Source organism: Elephantulus edwardii, unplaced genomic scaffold, assembly GCF_000299155.1.
Source record: "Elephantulus edwardii isolate Elephantulus edwardi_28Jun2011 unplaced genomic scaffold, EleEdw1.0 scaffold00055, whole genome shotgun sequence".
Classification (NCBI taxonomy): Eukaryota; Metazoa; Chordata; class Mammalia; order Macroscelidea; family Macroscelididae; genus Elephantulus; species Elephantulus edwardii.
In genome coordinates, this window is record NW_006399805.1 from 9,776,018 (window position 1) to 9,800,933 (window position 24,916).

General features: G+C 48.8%; 1 protein-coding gene across 1 annotated transcript in view; it reads left to right on the forward strand.

The window, feature by feature from the left end:
• LOC102855481 overlaps window positions 1-24,916 on the forward strand; it is a 167,818-nt gene that overhangs the window by 14,789 nt on the left and 128,113 nt on the right. Inside the window, exon 12 of the mRNA XM_006887223.1 lies at window positions 462-887. Coding sequence (XP_006887285.1) covers window positions 462-887 — 426 coding nt within the window. The remainder of the gene's footprint in view (window positions 1-461; window positions 888-24,916) is intronic.

The following is a 24,916-nucleotide window of genomic DNA, read 5'->3' on the forward strand; positions in this document are numbered from 1 at the left end:
GGGGGGGATCTCTATCCAGAGGGACTGGAGGGGAGGGGGAAGGGGAGAAAGAAGGGACCAGGCGCCTGGCGGGAGGGTACCAGGGTGGAGAGGGGCAGCGGCTGAGAGCAAGGATGGGGGAAGTTGAGGGGAGACGGTGGAGAAAGGGGGCCAGAGAGGGAGAGTCCGAAGGGGGACCCAGGGACAGAGGCGGAGGGTCGCCGGGAAGGACTTCCGAGCACCGGGCCCGGGGTGCCCCGAGTGCAGGTGAAGGGGAGGGAAGGTGCGCGCACGGTGCGAGCTGGAGCACCGAGGTCCGCAAAGGTAGCCCCCAAGAACTTTGTGTGTGCGCGCGCTTGTGCACGCGTGGGGGCGCGCGCGTGTGCGTGCGCGCGCGCTTGTCTGCGCATGTGTGTGCGCCGGGGCGAGGGGTGCAGAGAACCTGAGAAGGGAACCCCGGCTACACCGTCTCGCCCACCTAGCACCTGAGCTCGCGGAGTGCAGAAGGGCCGCCGGGGGCGCGCGCTGTCCTCGGAGGACGAGCAGGTGGGCTTCGGGCGCTCCTGCAGTCACCCCTGCAGCTGCCATTCGGTGCGCCCTGGTGGTCCCCAGTTCCTGCGGGTTCCAGCCGCCCGACCTGCACCCTGCGGTTTCCAGCGTCCCCAGCGCCCTCCCACCTGCACGGCCTGTGCCCAGGCCTCAGGGTTCCCCACCCTTTCTCTCCGATCGAACTGCACTTCGACCTTCCGCACATTCTCCCTAGCGAGGCCACGGGACGCGCCCCTCCAGCCTCCTCCAGGATGTCTGATAGGGGGCCCAGCCGGCGCCTCAGCTCAGGAAGCCTTGAGTCTACCCTTCCTTTTAAAAAACTGGGTCGTGACACATTACCAGATGATGACATAAATTCAGTAGGTGGAAACCACCTTAAAAAAAAATCACACAGGATGTGATAGGAAATAGTTTACTGGTTTTAGTAAGGGCAAATGTTGTTTCATAAATGTCTCAGTGTAAATTGTATTTGCTAGTGTGCTAGTGTGTGGATCAGAGGTCAAAACAAGTTGAAAGCTTTGTTTTGGGGGGTGTGAGAAATGGTGAACTCTGGCATAGTACACTTTTCTTACCAGCAGACCCTTTGTTCCCTGCTGTCAGCTTCTCGCCTCACCCACCACACCCACCCTGCTGCTTCCCTCCTCCTTCCCAAACTCCTGGTCTGCTTACTGTCACATCATTGTACCCTCTTCATCAAGATGACTTTTGACCCCTCGGTGGCTACACTTGCTACAGCCTCTCCCGGTCTGGTGTCATTCTACACAAAGGGGCCTCAGGAGTAACCTGGCCCAGTCCTCCCCTGCTGGAGTGGAAGAGATGAGGCCCAGAAAAGTGTAACATGTCACAAAGTAGCACGTCTCAGAGGAGCAGCCACTGCTGTTGTGGCTAGGTGCCTTCTGGGCAGCGTGGACTCACGGTGACCCACATATGACAGATGGAAACCTTACCTCATCCTGCCCCATCCTCCTCATCCCCACTGCTTAAACCCGCTGTAGTCACAGTCCATCTCTTGGAGGGTCATCTCCTTCACTGACCCTTTACTTATCTAAACAGGGACTGGCCCCTTCTGATAAGATGCTCACACTATGTGAGGCAAAGTCTCGCCATCCTTGTTCCTAGGGAGCTTTCCACTGGCTTCTTGCAAAATGGATGTGTTTGGGTTTCTGCACAGTCAATTCTCTTTACCAACATCACAATTCAAAGGCATCACTTCTTCCGTGGCCTTCTTCATTCATTGGTTGACTTTCACGAGTAAGAAACTGAAAATGCCATGGCTTGAGTCAGACCCAGCTTGGTGTTTATGGTGGGATCCTTTCTCCAGAGCACTGCAAGGAGATGCTTGGTGGCAGGTTTACCCAATGCAGGGCACCATTTGAGTCTGAATGCTGCTACCGTGGGTGTAAGTTTTGTTTCCTGCAGTCCCTTCGTGCCCCCTGGACATCGTTCCTCAGCATCACATCGTGTAGCTGTGTGTGCTTCGTCCAAATGCTTCATCTCTTGCCTCATGTTCTCGTCTTGGTTATGATTAAAATCACCATAGTAATAAAGCTCTGCTCTTACACGGCTTTCTCTCCAGGCTTTTACCATGTTGGTATTGTTGAGTGCTATCCGGTCAACGCAAATCACAGTCATCTCGTCTGACAGACTAGAGCAGAACTAGAACTAGACAGACTAGAACAGAACTAGGAAAGAACCCCTTCCTAGAGCCCTCTGGTGGCTCAGTGTAAGGAGTTGTGCTGCCAACTCCAAGGTATGCAGTTCAAATCCACCAACAGCTTCAAGAGAGGAAGATGCACAAGGTCCTGCTGTGTGATTTTCTGCCCCTGAAAACCTGCTATGGGTCTAGTCAGATCTGACTCGACAGTACATTACAACAACGATACAGCTTCTAGGATATAATCTTTAAGAAGTAATTTGCCGGATCTTTCTCTCACAGAGCTACTGGGAGGATCAAACTACCAACCTTTTGCTTACCAGTCAAGTACTTACCCATAATGCCACCAGAGACTCCTTTTGGATCAAAGCCAAACCTGTTGCTGCCAAACTGACTGGAACTCAGCTGCTCGGTAGGACAGAGCGGGACAGCCCCATTGGGTGCCCAAGCTTCCAATCTTTATGGACGCAAAGTCTCCTTTTTCTCTTGGAGATCAGCTGGTGGGTTCAAACCACTGACTTTTTTTTATTAACAGCAAGAGCTCTTTTTTGTTAAAGTTTCTAAATCATAATTCACTCAATAATTCTAAATAATAATTCTAAATAATAAATAATAATTCTAAATCATATTCACTCAATAATTCATACACATTTTGTGTTATAATTACAACTGATAACTGTGTTTCATTAATGATAATGTTTTATCAACTCTTTCTTGAATACTGCCTTTCCCATCACCCAATTTGCCAGTTAATTTTGAACCCTCTCTTCCTGCTTTCTCATTCCTGGTAACATCCAAGAATAATTCTAATGGTATATAAGCTTTTTAGAATTGTGTCTTATTCTATATGATAAGGGAACTCTGGCTTAGTCGAGCTGCACTGCCGACCTAACAGTTCGAATCCACTGGCTGCTCCCAGGGAGAAAGATGGACAGTGTTCTCTTGAGTAATTACTGCCTCTGCAAACCTGCTGGAGGGTCAGCAGTGAGTGAGTGCTGGCTTGAAGGTGCACTACAACAGCATACAACTATAACAACCCTTTTCTGACCAACTAGTTTTACTTGGTATAATGTCCCCTACATGCATCTATGTCATGCAGTGATTCATGAATTCTTTACCTTTACCATTCTTTAGTGTTGCCTAATACTCACTCCATTGTGTGAAAGTTGTTGTTATGTGCTGTCAAATATAACTAGGGGCGACCCTATGAACAGCAGATATGAACTACCCTGTGCTAACCATTGTCTCTGACATACGTGATCTCATTGCTGCAGTCATGATGTCATTCCGTCTTGTTGAGGGTCTTCCTCTCTTTCACTGACACTCCCCCTTTCCAAGAATGATGCCTCTTTCCAGGGAATAGCCTTTCCTAGCAACAGACCCCAAGTATGTGAGATGAAGCTTCGCCATCCAAGGAGCCCTCTGGCTGCACCTTCTCCAAGACATGGGACATGCGGTGCTCTTCTGCAACACCACAGCTCAAAGGCTGTTTCTTTTCTCCACTCATCCACTATTGGACACTTGGGCTTCCCCCATCTTTTCACTATTGTAATACTGCAGTGAACATGGATGTGCATCTCTCTCTTTTTGTGACAGTTGTTATTTCTTTGGGAAGCATACCTGCTATGGGATTACTGGACCAAATGGTATTTCTACTCCCAGCTCTCTAAGGCAGCACCACACTGCCTTCCAGCACAGCCAGAACTCTTGCCCACAGCACTGCCAGGGTCTCTTCATGACTCACAATTTCACCAGAGCAGCTGCGCCGGCATACGGATAGGTGCAGGTGCAGCCAGAGTGCTCCTTCGAGGCAATGATGGCCAAGCTTCGTCCTGTGCACTGTAGGCCTGTTCTGCAAGGAGTAGCTTTGCTTGAGAAGATCATCATGCTTGGAAAGGTGGGAGAATGGCTGAGGAGAGGAAGACCCTCAACCAGGTGGATTGACCTAGTGTCTATGGCAATGGGCGGGAGTGTGTCAGAGATTGTGAGGATGGCACAGACTGGGACTGAGTTCAGATCTGCTGTTCATAGGATCGCTGTGAGTCATCCTTGACTCAGTGACAGCTAACAACAATGGGCCAACGTGGACTGTGTACTCCCACTGCCACATGTGATTTGAGGACTTCAGATGGCCCTTATGTGAATCGGCAGACCGAGGACACCTGTGGCTGTCCCTGAGCAGTAAGGCTGTCGGGTGGGAAGGAGAGGAGCCGAGAGCGTGCAGGCAGTCTGCTCAAGCCTGGAGGAGCACCAGTGTGTGCAGGGTGGAGGAGGAAGATGAGGGCGTCCCTCAGAGAAGGAGAGGGCCGGGCAGGGAGAGGACAGCCAGGAACGGTGTGGCCTCCCCATCCCCGGGCAAAGGGCATTTTCCAGAGGAGGATCGGTCAGGGATGCCAAGCCACGTGCAGGAGTCACAGGAGGTAAAAGTGGGAATGCATCCATTGGCGTAAACCACAGGTGACATCAGAGGCTTTGGGAGACTCGTGACACAACCCTGCTTGCTGAAACTGAGGAGGACCTGAAGCACCTGCTGCAGAAGTCAAGAACTGTAGTCTTCAATAAGGATTGAAGCTCAACATCAAGAAGACTGAGATTCTCACCACTGGGCCAATTGGCAGTATCATGACTGGTGGAGAAGAGATTGAATTTGCTACAATTTCAGCTTGCTCGGCTCCATGATTAAAACTCTGGCACCAGCAGTCAGGAAATCAAAAGATTAATTGCACTGGGAAAATCTGCAGTCAGGGACCTCACCAGAGGACTGAGAAGCAATGTCAGTCTAGAGACTAAGGTGCACCTGATCCAGGCCAGGGTCTTCTCAATTACTTGCTATGTTTCAGAGAGCTGGACAGTGACAAAGGATGACAGAAGAAGAATTGATGCCTTTAAGTTGCAGTGCTAGAGAAGAGTCTTGAACATACTATGGACCACGAAGAAAACAAATCTCTCTTGGAGAGGATAAAACTAAGTTTCTCCTTGGAGGCTAGGATTTTGAAGCTCAGTCTCACATACCTTGGACACATGGCCAGAAGGGACCAGTCCTTGGAGAAGGACATCATGATCGGAAGGGTAGAGGGACAGTGTAGGAGAGGAAGACCCTGAATGAGACAGATTGGTACTGTAACTGGGGCAAAGAGGGTAGGTGTGTGGGAGTCAGTGAGACTGGCTCAGGACAGGGCAGGCTTCAGAGCTGCTGTCACAGGGTGGCTATGAGTCTCAAGTGACTCAACAATGCATAACAACAACAACAACAACTAGGAGGTGGGAGTAGGGTGAGAGTGATGAGCGTAAGAGAGTTCGAGAGGGCATTCCAGGTGGACCACAGCGGGTCCATCCACTTGTGACTCAGGGTAGCCCCATCTGTGTCAGTGGAAGGCTGGGCTTCACTGAGTTTTCAGTGGCTGAACCTTCAGAGGCTGACCACCATGCCTTTCTTCTGCAGTGCATCTGGCTGGACTTGAGCTTCTGAATTTTTGGTTAGCAGCTTAATTGAGCATACGCCACCCAGGAACTCCATCCAGAAATTAGTGGTAGAGAAAATGGGTTCAGGAAATGCTAGAATTTGGCAGAAGATAGTATGTGTTGTATTTTAGTTAATAAACTCATTAGGACTTAAATGGGCTTTTAAGTGCTTTATACATTTTAACTCATTGAATGAATTGTGGTTTTTGCAACATAGGACACCCCGGTGCCAGATAGTGTCACGTGCTTTGAGAAGCGGCAATGACATCAACGGAGGTAGGATGGGCTAACCCAACAACTACATCAAGGTGTCCCTCTGGAATTTACCCTTCTGAAAAACGGCGTCCATAACAGCTTCCTTGTGGGCTGGGAGAATGAGTAAGGGGAGCTCGGGCCCTTGTCTGAAATTTGGTTTCTTTACAGGATGAGTAATTAAAGATCTTTTCTTCATTTGTGCCTGTTGTTGAGAAAATGCATCATGTTCTCTGTGTGGCCCCACGATGGAGGTTCCTGTGTTCGGTGCATGTGTTGGGCGTGTGTGTCTGGACGGTCTCACTCTGCACGTGTTCATAGCTCAGGACCTGTGTTGTTGAGTCCAATGCTGCACGGGTTATTTTCCCAAAAAGTCCCATTTCTGAGCTTGTGGCTCACTTTTACACACACTCTCTCTCTTCCTATTTCCCTTCTTTAGCCAATGTGTCCATCTTATTTCTCTCTGCTTCTTTCTTTCTCTTCCACTGCTCTGTCTTCTTCTCTGTCTGCCTGTTCATTTGCCTTTAGTTATTTATTAACGTGCTTTGAGTGAAAAGTCACAGCGCAATAGTTCACACAGATTTCCTTCTACGACTTCTAACGACAATCCCCACGTGGTAACAGCACGTTCCCGCTCCCTCTCTGTCATTCACATTTCCCTTTATCCTGCTCTCCTCTCCCTTCCTGCCTTCTGAGCTCTAACCCTGGACAAGTACTGTCTTCTTGACCTTGTGTATTGTTCTGAGGAGTGAATACTTCCCTGATGTTATTCAATGATCAACATGTCAGCTTTGTTTGGCTGAACATCGAGTCATGGGGGTGTGTTTAGTTTCATCCAGGCTCAAAGGTGACCGGAAACCATAATCTGAGGGCTCCACTGTCTCTCAGACCAGCAGGCTAGCCTGGACATTTCTGTGGCTTTGAGTTCAGTCCCACATCTTCCCTGTCTGTCCAGGAGCCTCTCCCGTGATCCCTGTCAGTGTGGGCAGGAGTGGCAGCCAGGCACTGTCAAGTTCTCCTGGTGTCTGGGTGGTGGAGGCTGAAGTTCATGTGGTCTGTTTGTTCCTTGGACTGATTGTTTTTGTCCATCTTTGATTTTCCTTCCTCCGTTCTGTTCTGAACACTGGGAAACCAGTTCTTGCTTCTCAGATGACTGCTCACAAGCCTTTAAGACCCAGTCGATACGCACCAGAGTAGGAAGTAGGACATTCTTTCTGTAGGTTGTGCTGAGCCAGTTGACCTTGATGTCCTCAGGGACTAAGGTCCTGGATGTGGACAGCATGTCAGTATGCTCTTTTCTCTGTGTCTTTCTCTTCCACCCTCTTTCTCTCCTCTCTTTGACCTTCTTCTTTTTCAGCGAGTCACATTATGTTGTTACCATGTGCTGTCGAACTGGCACCAACCCATAGCTGACCCTCCAGCGAGCTCTCAGAGGCAGTTAGCCGCAGGGAAGGAGATTCAAACTGTGTGTTTTTGGGTTGATAGTGCAGTTCCTTTCCACTAAGCCACCAGATAGACCCATAGTATATTTGTATTCATTTTTTAAAAATATTTTTTAAATATTGGTTTTGATTGAGTCTCTGAGGCACATCTTGGTTTGTGGCATTAATTGCAGCCGTACAATGCCATTGTTTAGAGCACCTTGTCGAAGCTTGCCATGTACTCCCTTCCCCTCCACGCTCTCCGTTCTTTCACGGTCCCTGCTCCCTCTCCCTCCCGTCCCGTCAGCCCTCCACAATTCTGTCTTTGTGTAAACCTTTCCTTAGTTCGCTTTTTCTCTTCCCCACTTCATTTGATCGGCCATGCATGTCCAAGTCTAGATTGTTAATTGCAGTACACATAATGTAATGGACACTGGCGTGGGATAGGTGAGGGGAAGGTCAGTCTGAAGTGACAGATGATCAGACATTAAGCGTATTGTTTTTCTTATTCCTAAGAGGTTGCTTCACAGTCTGCTTTACCATTGTGATCAGTCGGAATGATATGTTTTGTAACAGGCTGCTATTGCATAATTCTGGAACCCTGTCACAGAAGGCTTGGGGTGACCACGTATTACACATCACAGGTGATTGAAATAGTCAACGTTGTGTTGTTCACATCAGGAACATGGGAGCACGGCTTTAAGGGGAAGGGCCTAGAGCCATGCTGGGCATCATGAAGGGAACTGGGTAGGAAAACAGCCGTGATGGGAAATTGGGATGGAGAAATCAGAGAGGTAGGGCACAGTCTTCAGCTTCTCCTTCTCCTGAAAGAGTGATAAGCAGACGTCAGAGCAGAGGTGGTCAGGCACCGACTATGACTTGACTTGGCGTTGGGACCAAAGACCACAGTTAGCTTAGGATGGGTTAGGTGGGGAGCAGTTCACCGGACAGGGAAGGAGACAGAAAGTCCCGCCCACCTCAAAGACAGGGCCCTGGGGGTAGGGCAGGCTTGTGGGAAGAACTGAGAGTTTGGGAGTCTCTGTTTGGGTTTGGAGAACCTCAGGGCTAGGAGTCTGTACCGGAGAAGCAGCCTGTAGTAACCTTGCGCGGAAGTGACTTTGATAAGAACTGGGAGAGGCTGTTCCCCTGATTGCACTTGAACGAGCCAGGCAGATTGAGGGAGGAAGCGAGAGAGTAGCTTCAGCTCGAGGGTGGAGGCAGAAGACGGAGGCAGAAGACACTGGGTTCAGCGCTGTTGAGAGTGTCCGCCCGGCCTGTGGGAAGACGCAGGGCCTGGCCAGCTGTAGGGACGCTTCACGCTGGGGTACAGTTTGTATCACAAGGCGCCATCCCTCTAACAGGAACCTGCTTGCCCTTTTGTGGCAAACCTGGGTACAGGTGGACCCTCAAGAGAGGTGGACAGAGGCCTCATGGAAGCTGTGTCCAGGGCCTCAAAAATGAGGGGTCTGTAGTTCAGAGAACTCTGAGGTCTTTCATGGGATGTATGGGATAAATTTGAATTTCTCAATTTACTGGTGAACTTTCTGACACAGCAGCTAGGATTTGATGGTCTTTTCCTTACGGCTTCAGCCAGCGTATCCTGAGATCATGAGCTTTTCTAGGTCTGTGTGTGTAATCCTAGGTCAGTTCTCCCATCAGCCCACACGGAGTCTGAGCGCCAGGGTTAGGCTTAGGAGGAAATGCCGTGTTCCTGCGTGCCATCAGTCCTCCGTATCTCCTCCTGGCTGACCCCCTTTACCCCACTGTCTGTGCCCAAGTGGGCACCACACGACCCCAGACTGTTACTGCGTACCCTCCTCACACCCAGTCCCTCGTGGCACCCCACCACAGTGCAACAAGATGCCGCTTGCATCTCCGACAGCCCCATGATCACATGGGACCATTTATTGTGATCCACGGACGACTGCTTCCTGTGCCGTTTACAGCCACGGAGGGCCAGCTGTGAGGCGGTCTGACTCGATGGCACCTGGCAACAGTGTGTGTGGAATTACCTTTCTGTTACAGTCTATTCAAGGTGACCTGATGGTGTGATGCGTCACTGTCAGACTGCCAGACTGTCGCCAACCAAAAGGTCAGTGTTTGGACCCGCCAGCCTCACCTCTCAGAGGGCTGTCCTCTCCCGTACAGGCCTGCGTCCTGAAGAGCCTGGCAGAGGGTCACCGTGAACTGAAATCAGCTCAGGGACTGCGGCTGGGTTTTTTGGTTTATGGTCTATTAAATACGAAAAAGCATGAACTATTCAGAGACTGACCCGTGGGGCACAGAGATCCACGGTGAGCACCCGCTGTTGGAAACCACTGCACCGGGAGACTGGCTGGCTGCGAGCTTGCCGTAAACCTTCCATTTGTAAAAATGCACAGTGTTTTCAAGGTGCAATGAAGTGAAATGCGGTAAAATGTTGTTGTGTACTGTCGAGTTGGAAGCGGCTCATAGCTGACCATTGGCAGGTTTTCAGAGGCAGTAAACGTCACCGGAGGAGGGTGCCTGTCCTTCTGCCACAGAACACCTTGCATTCTGCTGGGTCGGGTGGCCACGATAACATGAGGGCGTAAGAGAGGCCTGCCCAGGGTCTGAGAGCTGAGGGGGACAGATGACCAGAGGGCAGTGATTCAAAGAAAAACGGTTCCTTCAACTTGTGGAGGAAAGAAATTGAGTTTGCACCATGACTGACTTAAGTGATGTCACGTAGGGGAAAGGCACCTGTTTCCGGTTAGCCTGTCACCTCCCTGCTCGCCTGTCCTGATGGATACAGCAGCTGGTCTGGGATGGCATATTCAGTTTCTGTGAACTCACGGATGTCTGGAGAATGTGTGACCAGTGACTGTGGATTGATGCATGATCTGGATTTTACACCTGGCTAAAAACCATAGATACTAACTAGAAATAAATAACTCATAAAAACAGAAATACTAACACTCAGAGCCACTGCCTTGTAAATTAACACGCAACAGTAACAGACAAGCATGGACTTGTTTCCAAGAATTGTTTTCTTCTCAGACAGTGACCTGTGTGGGTGTTCACCCTCATGGAGACCCAGGGATGATCCTGCGGACGCTGTGTGGACATGGTCAGTGATCCAGACAGTGGTGATGGTGTGGACCCTGTGTAGACACAGAGATCCAGGGACTCACTCAGTGATGGCTGGGTGGACACGGTCAGCTATCCAGGGGCCCAGTGATGGCCGAGTGGACACAGGACAGTGGACACAGTCAGCTATCCAGGGGTCCGGTGATGGCCAGGAGGACACAGGCCGATGGACATGGTCAGCTATCCGGGGGCCCAGTGTTGACTGTGTGGACGTAGCTATCCCAGGGCCCAGTGAGGTCCGGTGGACACAGTCACAGTCCACGATCAAGGAATTTGGTCATCTGTAGGCAGGAACCTTGGAGAGCAGGGACAAGCTTTCCAGGCTTAGAGCTGGTGTCCGTGCCTTTGACAGTAGGCCACAGCGGTCACTGTCCTGAGACCACATCAGAGCTCAAAGGAGGTTGGGGACCGGGCCAGGGATGGCTAATGTGTGTGTCTGTTGGCTCTGAAAGCTGCACTTGAATGTGGAGAGGGCAAAACAGAGGGAAGATCTGCTGAAGTAAGAAAGAGGATGAAAGGTTTCAGAGGGCAGTTCGAGAGGACAAAGCCAAGTATCACAACGAAATGTGGTATGGGTTTGGGTGGGGAGAATGATACTCTTAATGTATAGAAACAATTCTGGACATTGTCTCCCGCCTCCCTCTGCCCCATGTCTGTACCCTGTGTGTATGCAGGCCTTCCTTGGGGCCGTGGTGGGCTCCAGTCCACGCCTCTCCAGCATCATAATAAAGTCACACACAATTTTACTTTCTTTACACGTAGAAAAGTTATGCTGAAACTGCAGGCTATTGAGTGTGCAATCACGTGATTAAAAAGTTTGAAATACGGGCGGACCAAACGTGACACAGAGGCATGAAGTCGGCCATGCTGCTGGAGAGGTCGGCCAGCAGACGTGCACAGCGTTGCCAAGCTCCAGTTTGTTTTTGTAGAGATGGTGTCTGTGAAATGCAATGATATGAGGTGTTCTGTACACGGAGGAGACCCGCCATGTCCTCTCTCGTCCTCCGAGCTGCCCCATCACCCTCCTTCCCCAAGTCCACTCCTTCCCTCCCTCCCTCCCTCTCCCATCGCTGTGGCTCATTTAACCCTGAACCTCGGTGTCCTTGTCTGTATATAAGAACTTGAACCAGATGACCTTTGTGAACTGAACACACACCGAATGGTTATGACACACCCCCGGCTGGGCCTGCTCAGACATCCTCATGTTCTAAGCTCAAATCCAGATCTCCCAGCCCACCCCTGTGGACGTGTCCCTCTGTCCATCTTACCAGTGTCAGCGTGAGGTAACAATCCTCCGTCCTGGTGACTCCACACGTGTCAGGGCAGGACTGCTCCACAGGCATTGTCAGACCTCTCTTCCAAGGCACCTGCAGGTGGATTTGAACTGATGACGTTTTGGCTAAGGAGTTCTGGTGGACTAGAGGTAAGGAACTGTACTGTCAACCTAAAGGCACGCAGTTCAAATGCACCGACTGCTCCAGGGGATACAGATGGGCAGTCTCTTCCCGTCGATTTACTGTCTGAAGTCCTGCTGGAGGGTCAGCAAGGGGTCGCTTCCGACTTGACAGCACACAGCTTCTTGGGTAGTTGCCAGAAGCATTCCATCTGTGCCGCTCCGGCCGCCCTGCCTTGTGATGGGAGGTGCGCTTTTCTGGTAACAGTGAAGTCTGATGGCTGCTGTCCTGTCCCAGTGGTCACATAGCTGAGGGGGTTTTTCTGAGGCTGTAAATTGCCTGCGAGGACACGGCCTGTATTTTCCTCTAGGAGCTATTGGTGGATTTGAACCACCAGAGTTGTGTCCTTTGGGTTAACAGCCCACCTCCCTCAGGATTACACTGCTGGGGCCCCTGTGACAGCTTAAGGCCCCTCCCTATGGCTGTGTCATCAGGAACAGTCCACAAACTCCACTCTTCTCGAAAAACCTCAGACTACCATGTGGCCTGGAAGGACAGGGTCCACCGTGGGGGGATAGTGGTGAGGACGCAGACACAGCGCCTCCGACAGCAGGGGCCCTGGGGGTCTGTGGGCACTGTCTGTGGTGGCCTGGAGGGCGCTGGGCCCCGTCTCAGTTACCTCTGTGACTCTAACAGAAATCCCTCGAGTGGATGGTTGTAACAAGCAGAAGTGCGCTTTCCCAGTTTAACGGCCATAGCCGTGCACTTGATTCTGACCTAGAGCAGCCCTGAAACTACCTCTTGAGTCTCCTTCTAACACTGTCACTCTTGATGGAAGCAGAGACGGCCTCATCTTTCTCTACTAGAGCGACTGGTGGAATTGAACCAGTGACTCTGGGCCGCCCAGAGCTCACCCCTTTGCACCACGGGGCCCTTGCCCACAGTTTAGGAGGCCGAGGGCTGAAGTCAGGCTGTAGGAGAGGCTTTCTCTGTTTCTCCAGGGGAAAGTCTGCGTCTAAGTGAGCTTGTTCTTATCTCAAGAGAGATTGACTTAAAACCCAGCCTGGGCTTCCCAGGCCTTCTTAACACCAAGAAAGTCCATTCCAAACAGAGTTGATGCCACAGGTACAGGGGTCAGGTTGACAACACAGTGTTGGGGGACACAACTCAACCCCAAAAGCACTTCTCCCAGTAGAATGAGAAAGCAATTTAAACTGTTTGCTTTTGCAGATATATGCACAGCCATGTTCATCGCGGCTTTGTTCACAATAGCAAAGAGTTGAAACGACCTAAGGGACCATCAACAAACGAATGGATAGAGAAGCTGTGGTATATTCACACGATAGAATACTATGCTGCTTTGAAAAACAAGGATCTCATGAAATATTACGCAAAATGGGTGACCCTGGAGGACATCATGCTGAGTGAAATATCTCAGTCACAAAAGGACAAATACTGCATAGTGCCACTATTGTAAAACAGGACTGATAAAGGGGTTGAGGGAAGACAGAGAAGGAGGGGAGGAATGATGTACACTGCATTGAAATAGAGGAGGGAGAAAACTGTTTAAAAGGAATATATAATTCGGTATTATTGTCATGACAGGAGTCCAGAACGAAGGCTGCACAGTGGAGTGGACCTGGGGGAAGGGATTGAATAACAATGAAAGAATTCTTTCTTTTACTTTTCAAAGAGAAGAGCGAACTGGGAGGGAGGGGTGGGCAGGGAGAAAAGTGCAACAATGAATGAATGGAAATCCTAAGTCTCTGTAAACTTTCATTAAAATTAATAATAAAAATAATTAAAAACTGTTTGCTTTACAACCAGTATGAGTCCCTGAGTGGAAAGCTAATTTCTTCTGTACACTTTCACCCAAATCACAACAGAAGGTAAAAGTGGTTCACGTGAGCCAGGCCTCTGACCCGGGCTGGGCCTGTGATGTAGGAACATGTGAGGAAGGTGCGTGTCTGTGCGGAGCTGAGCGCATCCCCTGGGGTCCTGGGGCCGGAGGCCTCAGAGGTGCCGGCACTCGGAGCTGGGCTGCCCAGGCCTTGCTCAGCGGCTTGACACGGCTCTAGTCTGAAGCAGAGTCCTCTCTCTTCAGGAAAGCTCTGTTTTTGCTTTTTGAGCCTTCAGGTTAGTGGATGAGGTCTGCCCTGTTGTGCAGAGGCACCAAACCCCCAGGTGGCTGTGGGGTCAGTTCTGACTCCTGGGTCCCCCTCGGATCAGGGTGGAACTACCCCACAGGGCTGGCTGGCTTCTGGTTTTCTTACCTTTTTGTTTGTTGAACTTTTTGTTGTGATTTAGGCAGAAGCTTCCTGAGCGCGCTGACTTTCCATCCAACAGTTCAGACACCTTTGTTTCATTGCAGGTTTTCAGCGGCTGATTTTTCAGAAGCAAATCTCCAGGACTCTCCTGCAGGGTGCCTCTCCCTCCAGGGTGGCCTGGAACCTGCGCCCTTGTGGTGAGCAGCTGGACGTCCTAATCCCCTGCACCACCTGGAGGAAGTGAGCTGGTCACCCAGCCCAAGGCAACTCCTACTCAGTAGCCTCTGGTCTCAGTGCTGGCGAAGCTCAGTCCCCAGGAGGCAGGAAGTGGGGGGCCTCACCCACGACCAAAGTGGGAGCTTCTTTTCTGAGCTGTCTTGTTTGCATTCTCCCAGAGGGTGGAAACCCCGTCTTCTGACTCTCATTCCCAGGAGAACTTGGCCCAGCTTCGAGTGTGGTTTACTGATAGTCAACGGAAGAAGTCCGTGAGTGCACAGATGAGGGGACAGGGCCGGGGCCTCTCTTCAGGGGCTGTGGGCAACAGTCACATGAGTGGTGGCCAGGGCCCTCGGCCCCAGGGCAGCCGGCAGTGCAGGGATTCTGTGTGTCCATCTGGCTATAAGCCTGGACGGTGCTAGGCTAGGGCTCTGGGTATATAGGAGGGAGCAGAGAAGGGGTATTTGCACCTGTCCTCCAAAAGGGTCTCAGAAGATGTGTTTTTTTAAAAAAGTACTATTTATTTATATCATCACTGACTTTTACACACTTATTCATATCCGTGGTTTCATTCATGTGCGTTTTATTTTACACAATCATTTCTGTACATTGTTTTATATAATTAATTACTATTGATATCTTGCTTTTATCTTTCCATCTCAAGTCCCCCTTGCACCTTTCCTATTTCTTCACCCCCTCACTCCCCACTAGCCTCTGCTGTCCCAATAATTTCCTCTTCCTCTTCCACACCCTTTCTCCCCTTTCCCTTTTAAACAATTATCTGTCTCTTGTTATTTGCGAATTCAGTAGCTTTATTGTCTTTATCTGCAAGATGCATTTTTAGAGCCACAGGTGTCGTCCAGCATCATCAGAGCCTCAGGCAGGAGACCAGTGGTGGGAAACACAGTGGAATGACAGGGAGAAGCGCCCTCTTCATTGTACTCTGCGTTTCTCACAAAGTGGAGGTCTTGGGCAACTCTGTGTTGAGCAAGTTCATTGGCAGTGCTTTCCAGAGCCATGTGCTCGCTTCAGGGTTCTGTGTCACATTTTGGCAATTCTCACAAGATTGCAGACTGCTGTTGTGGGGGCCGTCTTTCACGTTGTCAGGCTATTTTAGATCACGGAGTTGACTATGGTTTACAGCAGCCCTGGGAACTGCACGATCCTCACAGTCTCAGGACTCAAACCCATTGTAATCACTGTGTCCGTCTGTCCTTGATAGTCTTCCTCTCCTTCACTGACCCTCCACCTTTCCCAACATGATGTCTCCCTCCAACGACTGGCCCTTCTCTTGATAACTTGCCCAAAGTTTGTGAGATAAAGTTTCAGCATCCTTGCCTCTAATGAGCACCTGGATTGTACTCTCTGCAAGACAGACTTATTTAATCTCCTGACAATTCAACACTCTTTACCAACACCATAATTCAAAGGAGTTTATTCTTCTTTGATCTTCCTTATTCATTGTCCAACTTTCACAAAGACAGGAACCAATTGAAAATGTAATAGCTTGGACACCTCGGTCTTTACACTGACACCTTTGCTCCCTAGCACTTTAAAGAGGCCTTTGACAGCCAACTACCCAAAGCGGACTACACTGACGTCAAGTGGATTCCAGTTGACGGTAACCCTCCTTCATGCTTTGTGTCTGTAAATCTTTTCAGGGAAGACTGTTCATCTTCCTCCCATGGGCTCAAATTGCTGTCCTCTGAGCAGCCTGAAGCATTACACACTGTGGCTCTTCAACAGACCAGTGTAGCACCAACATAACCTTCATATACATTGGGAAACCAACACGTTCATGTGACTGGGTTTATTGCAATCCTAACTTCATTGAGGTGGTCTGGAGCTGAACCCCAACATCTCCAAGGTTATCCCTGTGCACACAGCTTGGGGTGATGTTCTCTGACCCACATGCACAAGCACCATGTGGCTGACCCTCTGCAGCTTGCCTGGTTGTTGGGTAAACAGATGCTCAGTTCAGACCACCAATGCCTCGACACGTGATTGAGTGGTTATCCACCACGTGATGGACATAAACTCATGTTTTGTCTGGAAAAGTATAAAAAAAGCCCTTCAGGATCATCTCCAGAGTGCTAAAGAGCAATGATTTCAGTCTAGAGACTGAGGTGCATCTGATCCAAGCCATGTCTTCTCAAATACTTGCTATACATCGGAGATAAATAAAGATGACAGAAGATACCTTTGAATTGTGCTGGAGAAGAGTATTGAACATACCATGGACTGCCAAGAGAACAAATAGGTCTGTCCTGGAGACAGTGAAACCAAGCCGGTCCTTGGAGCCAAAGATTGCAAAGCTCCACTTTACATACTTTGGACGTGTGGCCAGAAGAGACCAGTCCTTGGAAATGGTAGAAGATCCGCGCAGGAAAGGAAGACCCTGGATGAGATGGATAGACATGGTGACTGCGACAGTGGGGTCAGGGGTGTCAGAGATGGTGAGGTTGGCTCAGTGTAGGGCAGAGTTCAAAGCTGTTGTTCATAGCGTCGTTATGAGTCATAGTCAACTTGACACCACATAATAACAACAGGGATCCTATTAGCTACTAATTGGTTTAAAATAGGTTTTTGTGGTCCCCACTGTGTGTTGAGGCGTTCCTAACTGGTGCAAACAATTAACACACTTAGCTGCTCATCAAAAGGCTGGAAGTTCAGGTTCATACAGAGGCATTTTAGATGAAAGACCCATCTCTACACTTATGATTCCTGATGGTCGTGTGTGTGTGTGTGTATAAAATAACCCTTTTTGAACTTGATGGTGGTTCTGCATCCTGTGTGTACCCACACAAACACACAAATATGTGTCAAATTTCAGGGGTTCAGACCTTCTCACCACCCCCAAAAATGCTGTTTCTCTAGACCACAGCTGCCTGGTAAAAACCACAGACTTTGATGCATTCAAACACACTGCTAAATGATTCTAGCTAATACATGTCTTCTCTTCCAAGTAGACTGACCCAAGGACAGGGTGGTTTCAGAATTCTTGGTTTCTCTCGTAAAAGCTGGAAGAATGTGGGGCGAGTAGATGATACTTGAGACAATTATAAGAATTTTGGGGTTTGACTGCACCTCCCATTACTACCCAAATCTGTGCAACTCATTTCACAACTGTGGATGTATGTTTTGTGTTTTCAAAAGTTGCCTTCACTGATGTCAGAGTTTGTTTAGTCTTTCTTCTTGGCCGTCTGTAGACATAACAGCTAGAGTATTTAAGTGAACTGACTAAATTGGGAAAACACCTTTTTATGACATGGACTTAGTTCAATCCTGAAGTCAATGAAAGATTCATCATTTAATACATAGATTTACATAGGAAAAAGCCACAAAAATAAAATGAATTTTATATACAAAAGTTTTTTCTACCATTCATACGGTTTTCAGAGGCCTGCTATTTTAGAAGTGGATGTCTAATCCTGCTTCTTAGTCTGTCGTAATTGGGGAGCTCTACGAAAATTTGTCCACCATGAATGAACCTTGTGGCATTTGATACACCAGTGGCATAGCTTTCAGTATCACAGCAGCCCACAGTTACCTCAGGACAGCAGACTGACAAACAAGAACTGTACCAAATAGAATAATTAATTCCTCCAAGACAACAAACTGACAAATTAGTGTTAGACCTCTAATAGCAAATCAGGCATGTGAATACCATGGTACCAGATCCAGTTGAAGCCCATGTAGATGGGGTAGGAAGTGCTCCCGGGAAGGTGTTGAAGCATCCCAGCTGTAACTCATGGGCAGTATGCTGGGGTAACATTGACAGTTGATAAAAAAGGATAATTATAGTATGAAAGGTACGGCCCAGAATGGAAGTCAATCAAAATGAGAAAAATTATTGGGTGAATGGCAGCACCATGATGGGTGGAGACGAGACTGAGGTTGCTAACAGTTACAGCTTACTCGGCTCCACAGTCAACACTCTTGGCACCAGCAGTCAGGAAATCAAAAGACAAATTGCATTAGGTAAATCTACTGTCAGGACTAAGGTGTGTCATCTTTAGGCTCTTGTCTTTCTGATCACTTGCTATGCATCTGAGAGCTGGACAATGAATAAGGATGACAAAAGAATTGATGCTTTTGAACTGTGGTGCTGGAGAAGAATACAGAATATTCTATGGATTGCCGAAAGAATAAGCAAATATGTTTCAGAGAAAGTGCAGCCAGAATGTCCCTTGGAGGCAAAGATGATGACACGTCACCTCACATACTCTGGGCATGTTGCTAGGAGAGGCTATTCCTTGGAGAAAGAACCTCATACAAGGAAAGGTGGAGCATTGGCCAGGGAGAGGAAGACCCTCAACCAGTTGGATTGACGCAGAGACCGAAGCAATGGGCTCGATTGTGTCAGGACCCCAACCCTAACCTTCACCTCGTGTCTCTTCTTCAGATTTATCCAGTTGGAGAAGTTTTTGGAAGGTCCCATTCATCTATTTTATCCTCTCCTGGTTGTAGGTTTTTCAAGATTCTTGGAAGACTGTTCATGTTGTGGATTAGGACTTCTAGCATTTTCTCAAGCTTTTTTTAAAGTGAAGTTTATAGTCCTTGATTTTAGTCCTAGATCCTTGATCCACTTTGAGTTGTTTTTTGTGTATGCTATGAGGTGTGGATCTTGCTTGAGTTTTCTGTAGATAGTTTTCCAATTTTGCCAACTCCATTTGTTAAAAAGGCTGTCGTTTCCCCACTTAACTGATTTAATCTCCTTGTCAAAAATCAGTTGTCCATAGGTTGATGGGTAAACAACCCAATTGCAAAATTGGCACAGGATATCAACAGACATTTCACCAAAGAAAATATTCATATGGCGAACAAACACAAGAATAAATGATCAAAATCCCTAGCTCTAAAAGAGATGCAAATAAAAACAATTATGAGATATCATCTCACCACAGTAAGAATAGTAAAATTTAAAAGAGCAGCAAACAACAAAAGCTGGCGAGGTTGTGGAGAAACTGGAACCCTTATTCACTGTTGATGGGAGTGCAAAATGGTTCGACCACTGTGGAAGGCTCTATGGTACTTTCTCAAAAAGTTGGAAATAGAAATACCATTTGAAACAGCAATTCCACTACTGGGAATATACTCTAAAGAAACCAGAACTGCCACCCAAGCAGATATATGCACACCCATGTTTACTGCTGCATTATTCGCAATAGCAAAGATTTGGAAACAACCCAAGTGCCCATCAACAAATGAATGGCTATAGAAGCTGTGGTATATTCACACAATGGAATACTATGCTGCGTTGAAATACAAGGAACTCATGAAATAGTATGCAAAATGGGTGACTCTGGAGGACATTATGTTGAGTGAAATATCTCAGTCATAAATGGACAAATACAGCACAGTGCCACTGTTGTAAAATGGGACTGACATTGAGGTTGGAGGGAGCTTGAGAAAGAGTGGATAAATAATGTATACTGCATTGAAACAGATGAGGGAGAACTGTTTAGGAGGAATATATGATAAGGTATTTTCATGAAAAGAGTTAAGAATAAGAGCTGCATAGTAAAGTGGACTGGGGGGTATTGTATAATAATGAAAGATTTTTTTTTCCTCTTTTCAAAGAGAAAAGCGAACTAGAGGGGAGGGATTGGGCAACAATAAAAATGTGCAACAGTGTATGAATGGAAATCCAAAGTATCTATAAACTTTCATTAAAATTTCAATTAAAAGAAGGGGGAAGATGTAGATATAAAAGAAGCCACCTGGGGCATTGTACTCTGTCCTCAGGGATCGCTGTGAGTCAGAATTGACTCTACGGCAGCAGGTGAACTCGGTTTTGTCTGTTTATGTATAAAGCTTGTTGTTAATGGGATGGTTCTGACCCAGGTGACCCCAGGGGTGACACAGTACAAGGCCCCGTAAGGTTTCCTGGTCTATCATCTTTTAAGGGGAATGAGTCTTGGGAGGGTAGGACCACAGTCTCAGAAGACATCTAGATTAACTGTCTTAACAGTGCATAAAGTCCATGCCCCACCTTGTAGTTTGATAAGCACCCACTGGGGTCTGAAGAGCTTGCAAATGGCCATTTAAGGTACAAATGTTGATCGCTCCTTGACCAGAGCAAAGAAGAGAGAAGAAAAGCCAGAGTCCTGGGGGTAAAGTTATTCTAAAGAAGGAATGGATCATAGAAACCTCAGCCTCCACTACTCTGAGACCAGAAAAACTTAGATGGTGCCCAGCCTCCACCACCAGCCACTCTGATGGAGGCCACAAGAGAGGTCCTGGACAGAGTGGGAGAAAAGTGTAGAGCAAAAGTCAAAACCAGAAAGCAGAACAGACCTACTGGTCTGAGACAGACGGCTGAGGCCCCCTGAGACCCTGGCCCTAAAATGCCTGGGACCACCTTTCAACCAAACAACAGACAGGCCTGCAAAGGTAATAGTGACCTCGGGGCAGACTCTGTTTCTCAGGACAGTCTGCCACAGGATGCCTAAGTGCAGCGTCTCCCCAATACAGAGCTCAGATGGTAGCAAGAGCCTGGACAGAAAGACAAAAGGAAATGGGGAACCAGAGAGGAAGACTTCTGCTGCATTGAGGGATTATAACCAATGTCACAAAACAAAAGGAATATAAGTTCATTTGCTCTGTGAACACAGTAAAATGTTAAAAGGGGGGGGGGAAGTGGTTTCATAGCAACAGTCATATTCCCTGTGACCCTGATGCCAGACAAGAAGCTCAAGGAATCATCTGAATTTTAACAGAAAGATTAGCTATGTAGTGGGTGGTCCAACTGCTGTTATAATGACACTTTTTTGAGAGTCCCTGTGTAACCCGAGCAGTGGCTCTCATGCTGACAGGTGGGGCCTGGGGTGGCGATTCTGGTTCTGTGGCCAGTCACCTGTGGGTGTTTGCACTGAGAAGCCACTGGCTGTCACAAAACAAGGTCAGGACCATCCTCTGTCTGACCCTCCTTGTCCCAGGAGGGTCCCTCCTTGTGCCTTATTCTCCCACAGCATCTTTATCTCTGCTTTCTCCTCCGTGTTTACCATGTGATACCATGTTCACCATCACCATACCCTCAGAGCCTTCATGGTCCTCACCTGTGCCAGGTCTACACAGACAGGGCTACACTCTCAGGTCCACCTGCCCAATCTTCACAGACAGGTCTACACTGCCAGGTTCACACAGACAGGTTCTCACTGTCGAGTCCATACTGCCTGGTCCACGCACACAGTCCTCACAGGCAGGTCCACCCTGCCACCTCCCTCTCTGACCTCACACCCTGCACCTGGTCATCAGCAGTTCCCAACACATGGCTTCTTTCCGCTCAGCCCTCAGTTTCCTGTGGCAGCTTTCCAGCCTGTCACCCCTTCACTGTCCAGCCCTCCTCCTGCTTGGTCACCCTCACCACATGGTTGCGTCTTACAGGAAGCTCCTGTCTCTGAGAGGCTTTGTCTCCCTCAAATCACCTACAAGTCTGTACACTATGAACCTGTCCTCCCCCAGGTCCCCCGTCACTCCATGCTCACTCCCTGTGTGGGTCCCTCCTCCTTGTAAGCCCCTCCATCCCACACTGCACTCTGCTGGAAAGCCCAGCCCTGACCCCCACTTGTCAAAACCACTTATCACCTTGCAGCTAACACACAGAATGTAGCGAGCTCTGGTGGCCTAGTGGGTCAGGGGTTGCACTGCCAACACATAGGCAGGTGGTTTGAATCCACCAGATGCTCTTTCAGATAGAGATGGACAGACTGTCTCCTCTCATGCAATTTATGTTGTTGTTGTTGTTGTTAAGTGCCATCGAGTCGCAGGTGACTCATAGCGACCCTGTGAAGGAGAGTCCTTGACACTTGGGTGCCTTTGATCCTCTCTGCAAGTTCATAGGGTTTCCGGAGGCAAGCTGTTATGGAAGTGGATGCCACTCCTCCTTCCACGCATGCAATTTATAGTCTCTGAAAAACCACTCAGCTGTAAACCTTGATCTGGTCTCCCTCTGTGGCAAAGAGAGAGAATGTGCACAGATCATCACGATTTCTGGTGCAGCGTTTCAAGTACATGACCGCCAGCACAAAGGTTGGTGGTTTGAACCCACCAGTTGCTTCACAGTCTGCTTCTGTGAAGATTTACAGCCTTGGACACCCAGGAGATGACTCTACTCTGTCTCCAGCACACAGTCACTGAGAATGGACTTCATGGTTCTGTTCTGTCCCCCTGGTACAGGACCACTGTGAATGGACATGGTTCTACTCTGTCGTCCCCCCCCCCACTACAGGGCCACCGTGAATGACTGCACATTTCTACTCTGTCCATATGACATAGTGGACTCCATGGTTCTATTCTGTCCCCAGCACAGGGCCATGGTGAGCGGACTCCATGTTTCTACTGTCCCCCAGCACAGGGTCACTGTGAGCTGAGTGCATGGCCGTGGTGTGTGTGTGTGGGTAGCCTGCTATCTTAGGAGGGGCCCTAGTAGTATGTTGTGTTGTAAGATGCTGAAGTGCTAACAAAAAGCTCGGTGGTTCGAATCCACCAGTCAGTCAGTCCTCAGGAGAAAGATGGGCGGTCTCCTCCCGTAATGATTTACAATCTGGGAAACACAGGGGAGGGTCGCCGTGCAGTACAAGTTTGGGTTTTGGGGTGGGGCTGCTGTTGTCCCAGGCACCCATTAGTGGCACAGCTATATGCGGCTGAGATGGGGGCGGCAGAAGCTCCCTGAAGAACTTCATCCCCACCAGCACGACCTGTTTATACAGCAGGAGCTTTTTGTTTTCAAAGAAGACTCAGCCAGCCCATTAAGTGTCGGCCAACGTAGAGGGGCGCTTCTCCAGAGCAGACTTCAGTCTTCGCAAGATTTATATTTCCCAAATAAATATTTAAAAGCCAGTCCTAACAGCACTCAGAAGACGCAGCACAAACCCAGCCTGCGTCAGCGAGTTGGGCTCGGCTTTGCACGGGGCTTTGACTTTTCTGGAACCTCGTTCATTTCCCCCACCCTCAGAGGACACTGATGGTTTCTAGCTCTGTCTGACCATCTCACGCCGTCAGAGGAGCAAAAGGAGAAGGCTGAGGGCTGAGGGCTGCGGGCTGAGGTGACTCCGGTTTATTTGAATTCCATAATTCACATTTGAAAAGACTTTAAAAACCAAACTAGATTCAGCCTACAGAGAGAGAGGAGGAGAAGGAGGAGAGAGAGTTAGTTCTTAAAAATCCCCTTTTCCAGGGAAGTGTTTTTTCTAGTCCACGTTGGGTACAAGTCTATATATACCCTTCACAGTCATTCTTTGTCACTTTGGCTAATCGGTCACATCTGTGGTGAGCAGATGTCCCCAGAGCCGGGGTTCCGAGCAGGGCATGCAGGAAGGGTGGTGAGCTGTTCTTATCTGATGACTCAAAGCAGAATGCCCGCAATTAGTGCAGAGCCGAACGTGTCCCACGGGGTCTGGACAGAGGGCAACAGCATCTCTGCTTGGCCTGACTTTGAAAGTCCGGTGCTTAGGAAAATTCGCCATACTGACATGTGGTGATCCTGAGCTAGAAATGATTGGATCTCTTGGACAGGGACATGATGGAACCTTCTGGAAGAGAAGTTTATACATTGATAGTGGCGGGATGATGCACCATTAAGCTATGACTTACATCAGCCCTATGAACAACGGCTCTGAACTCTGCCCTGTCCTGAGCCAACCTCGCCATCTTCAACACACCTGACGCAGTCACCACAGTTACACAGTCAATCCATCTCATGCAGAATCTTCATCTCGTGCGCTGGCCCTCCACCCTTCCAAGCATGATGTTCTTCTCCAAGGACTGGTCCCTCCTGGTTACATGCCCAAATTATGTGAGACGGGAGTTTCAAAATGCTTGCCTCAAAGGAGCAACCTGGTTTCACCCTCTCCAAGACAGACCTGTTTGTTCTCTTGGTGGCCCATGGGATGTTCAATACTCTTTTCCAGCACCACAACTCGAAGGCATCAATTCTTTTTCTGTCCAACTTTAGTCATTGTCCAGCTCTCTGATGCAGAACAAGTCATTGAGAAGACCATGTCTTGGGTCAGCTGCACCTTAGTCTTTAGACTGACATTGCTGCTCTTTAACACTTTGGAGAGGTCCTTGACAGCAGATTTTCCCAAAGCAAGTTGTCTTTTGATCTTCTGATTGCTGGTGCCAAGGATGTTGATTCTGGATCCAAGCAAGATGAGATTGTTGACAGCTTCAATCTTTTCTCGATCAATCATGATACTGCCCTAGTGGTCTGCTGGTGAGGAATTTTGTCTTCTTGATGTTTAGCTTCAATCCATATTGAAGGCTGCAGCCCTTGACCTTCTGCAGCAAGTGCTTCAAGTCCTCCTAAGTTTCGGCGAGCAAGGTCGTGTCATCTACACAACGAAGGTTGTTGATGAGTCTTCCTCTGATCCTGATGCCACATACACTGATAGTAAAGAAGGAAAATGGGTCCCCATGTGCTGTTGTGAAGTGCTGCGGAGTTACTGTGACTTGTAGTGACTCTCTGAGCAACAGGCCAGCACTGTCCCTGCCCTGTGCCGTTGGCATGGCCTCCACCTGCTCCCACTGCTGCAGTCACGATATCAATCTTTGTTGAGGTTTAACCCTAAAGATGGACATGGCAATGACCTCTGGCTGGGATGTTTCTGG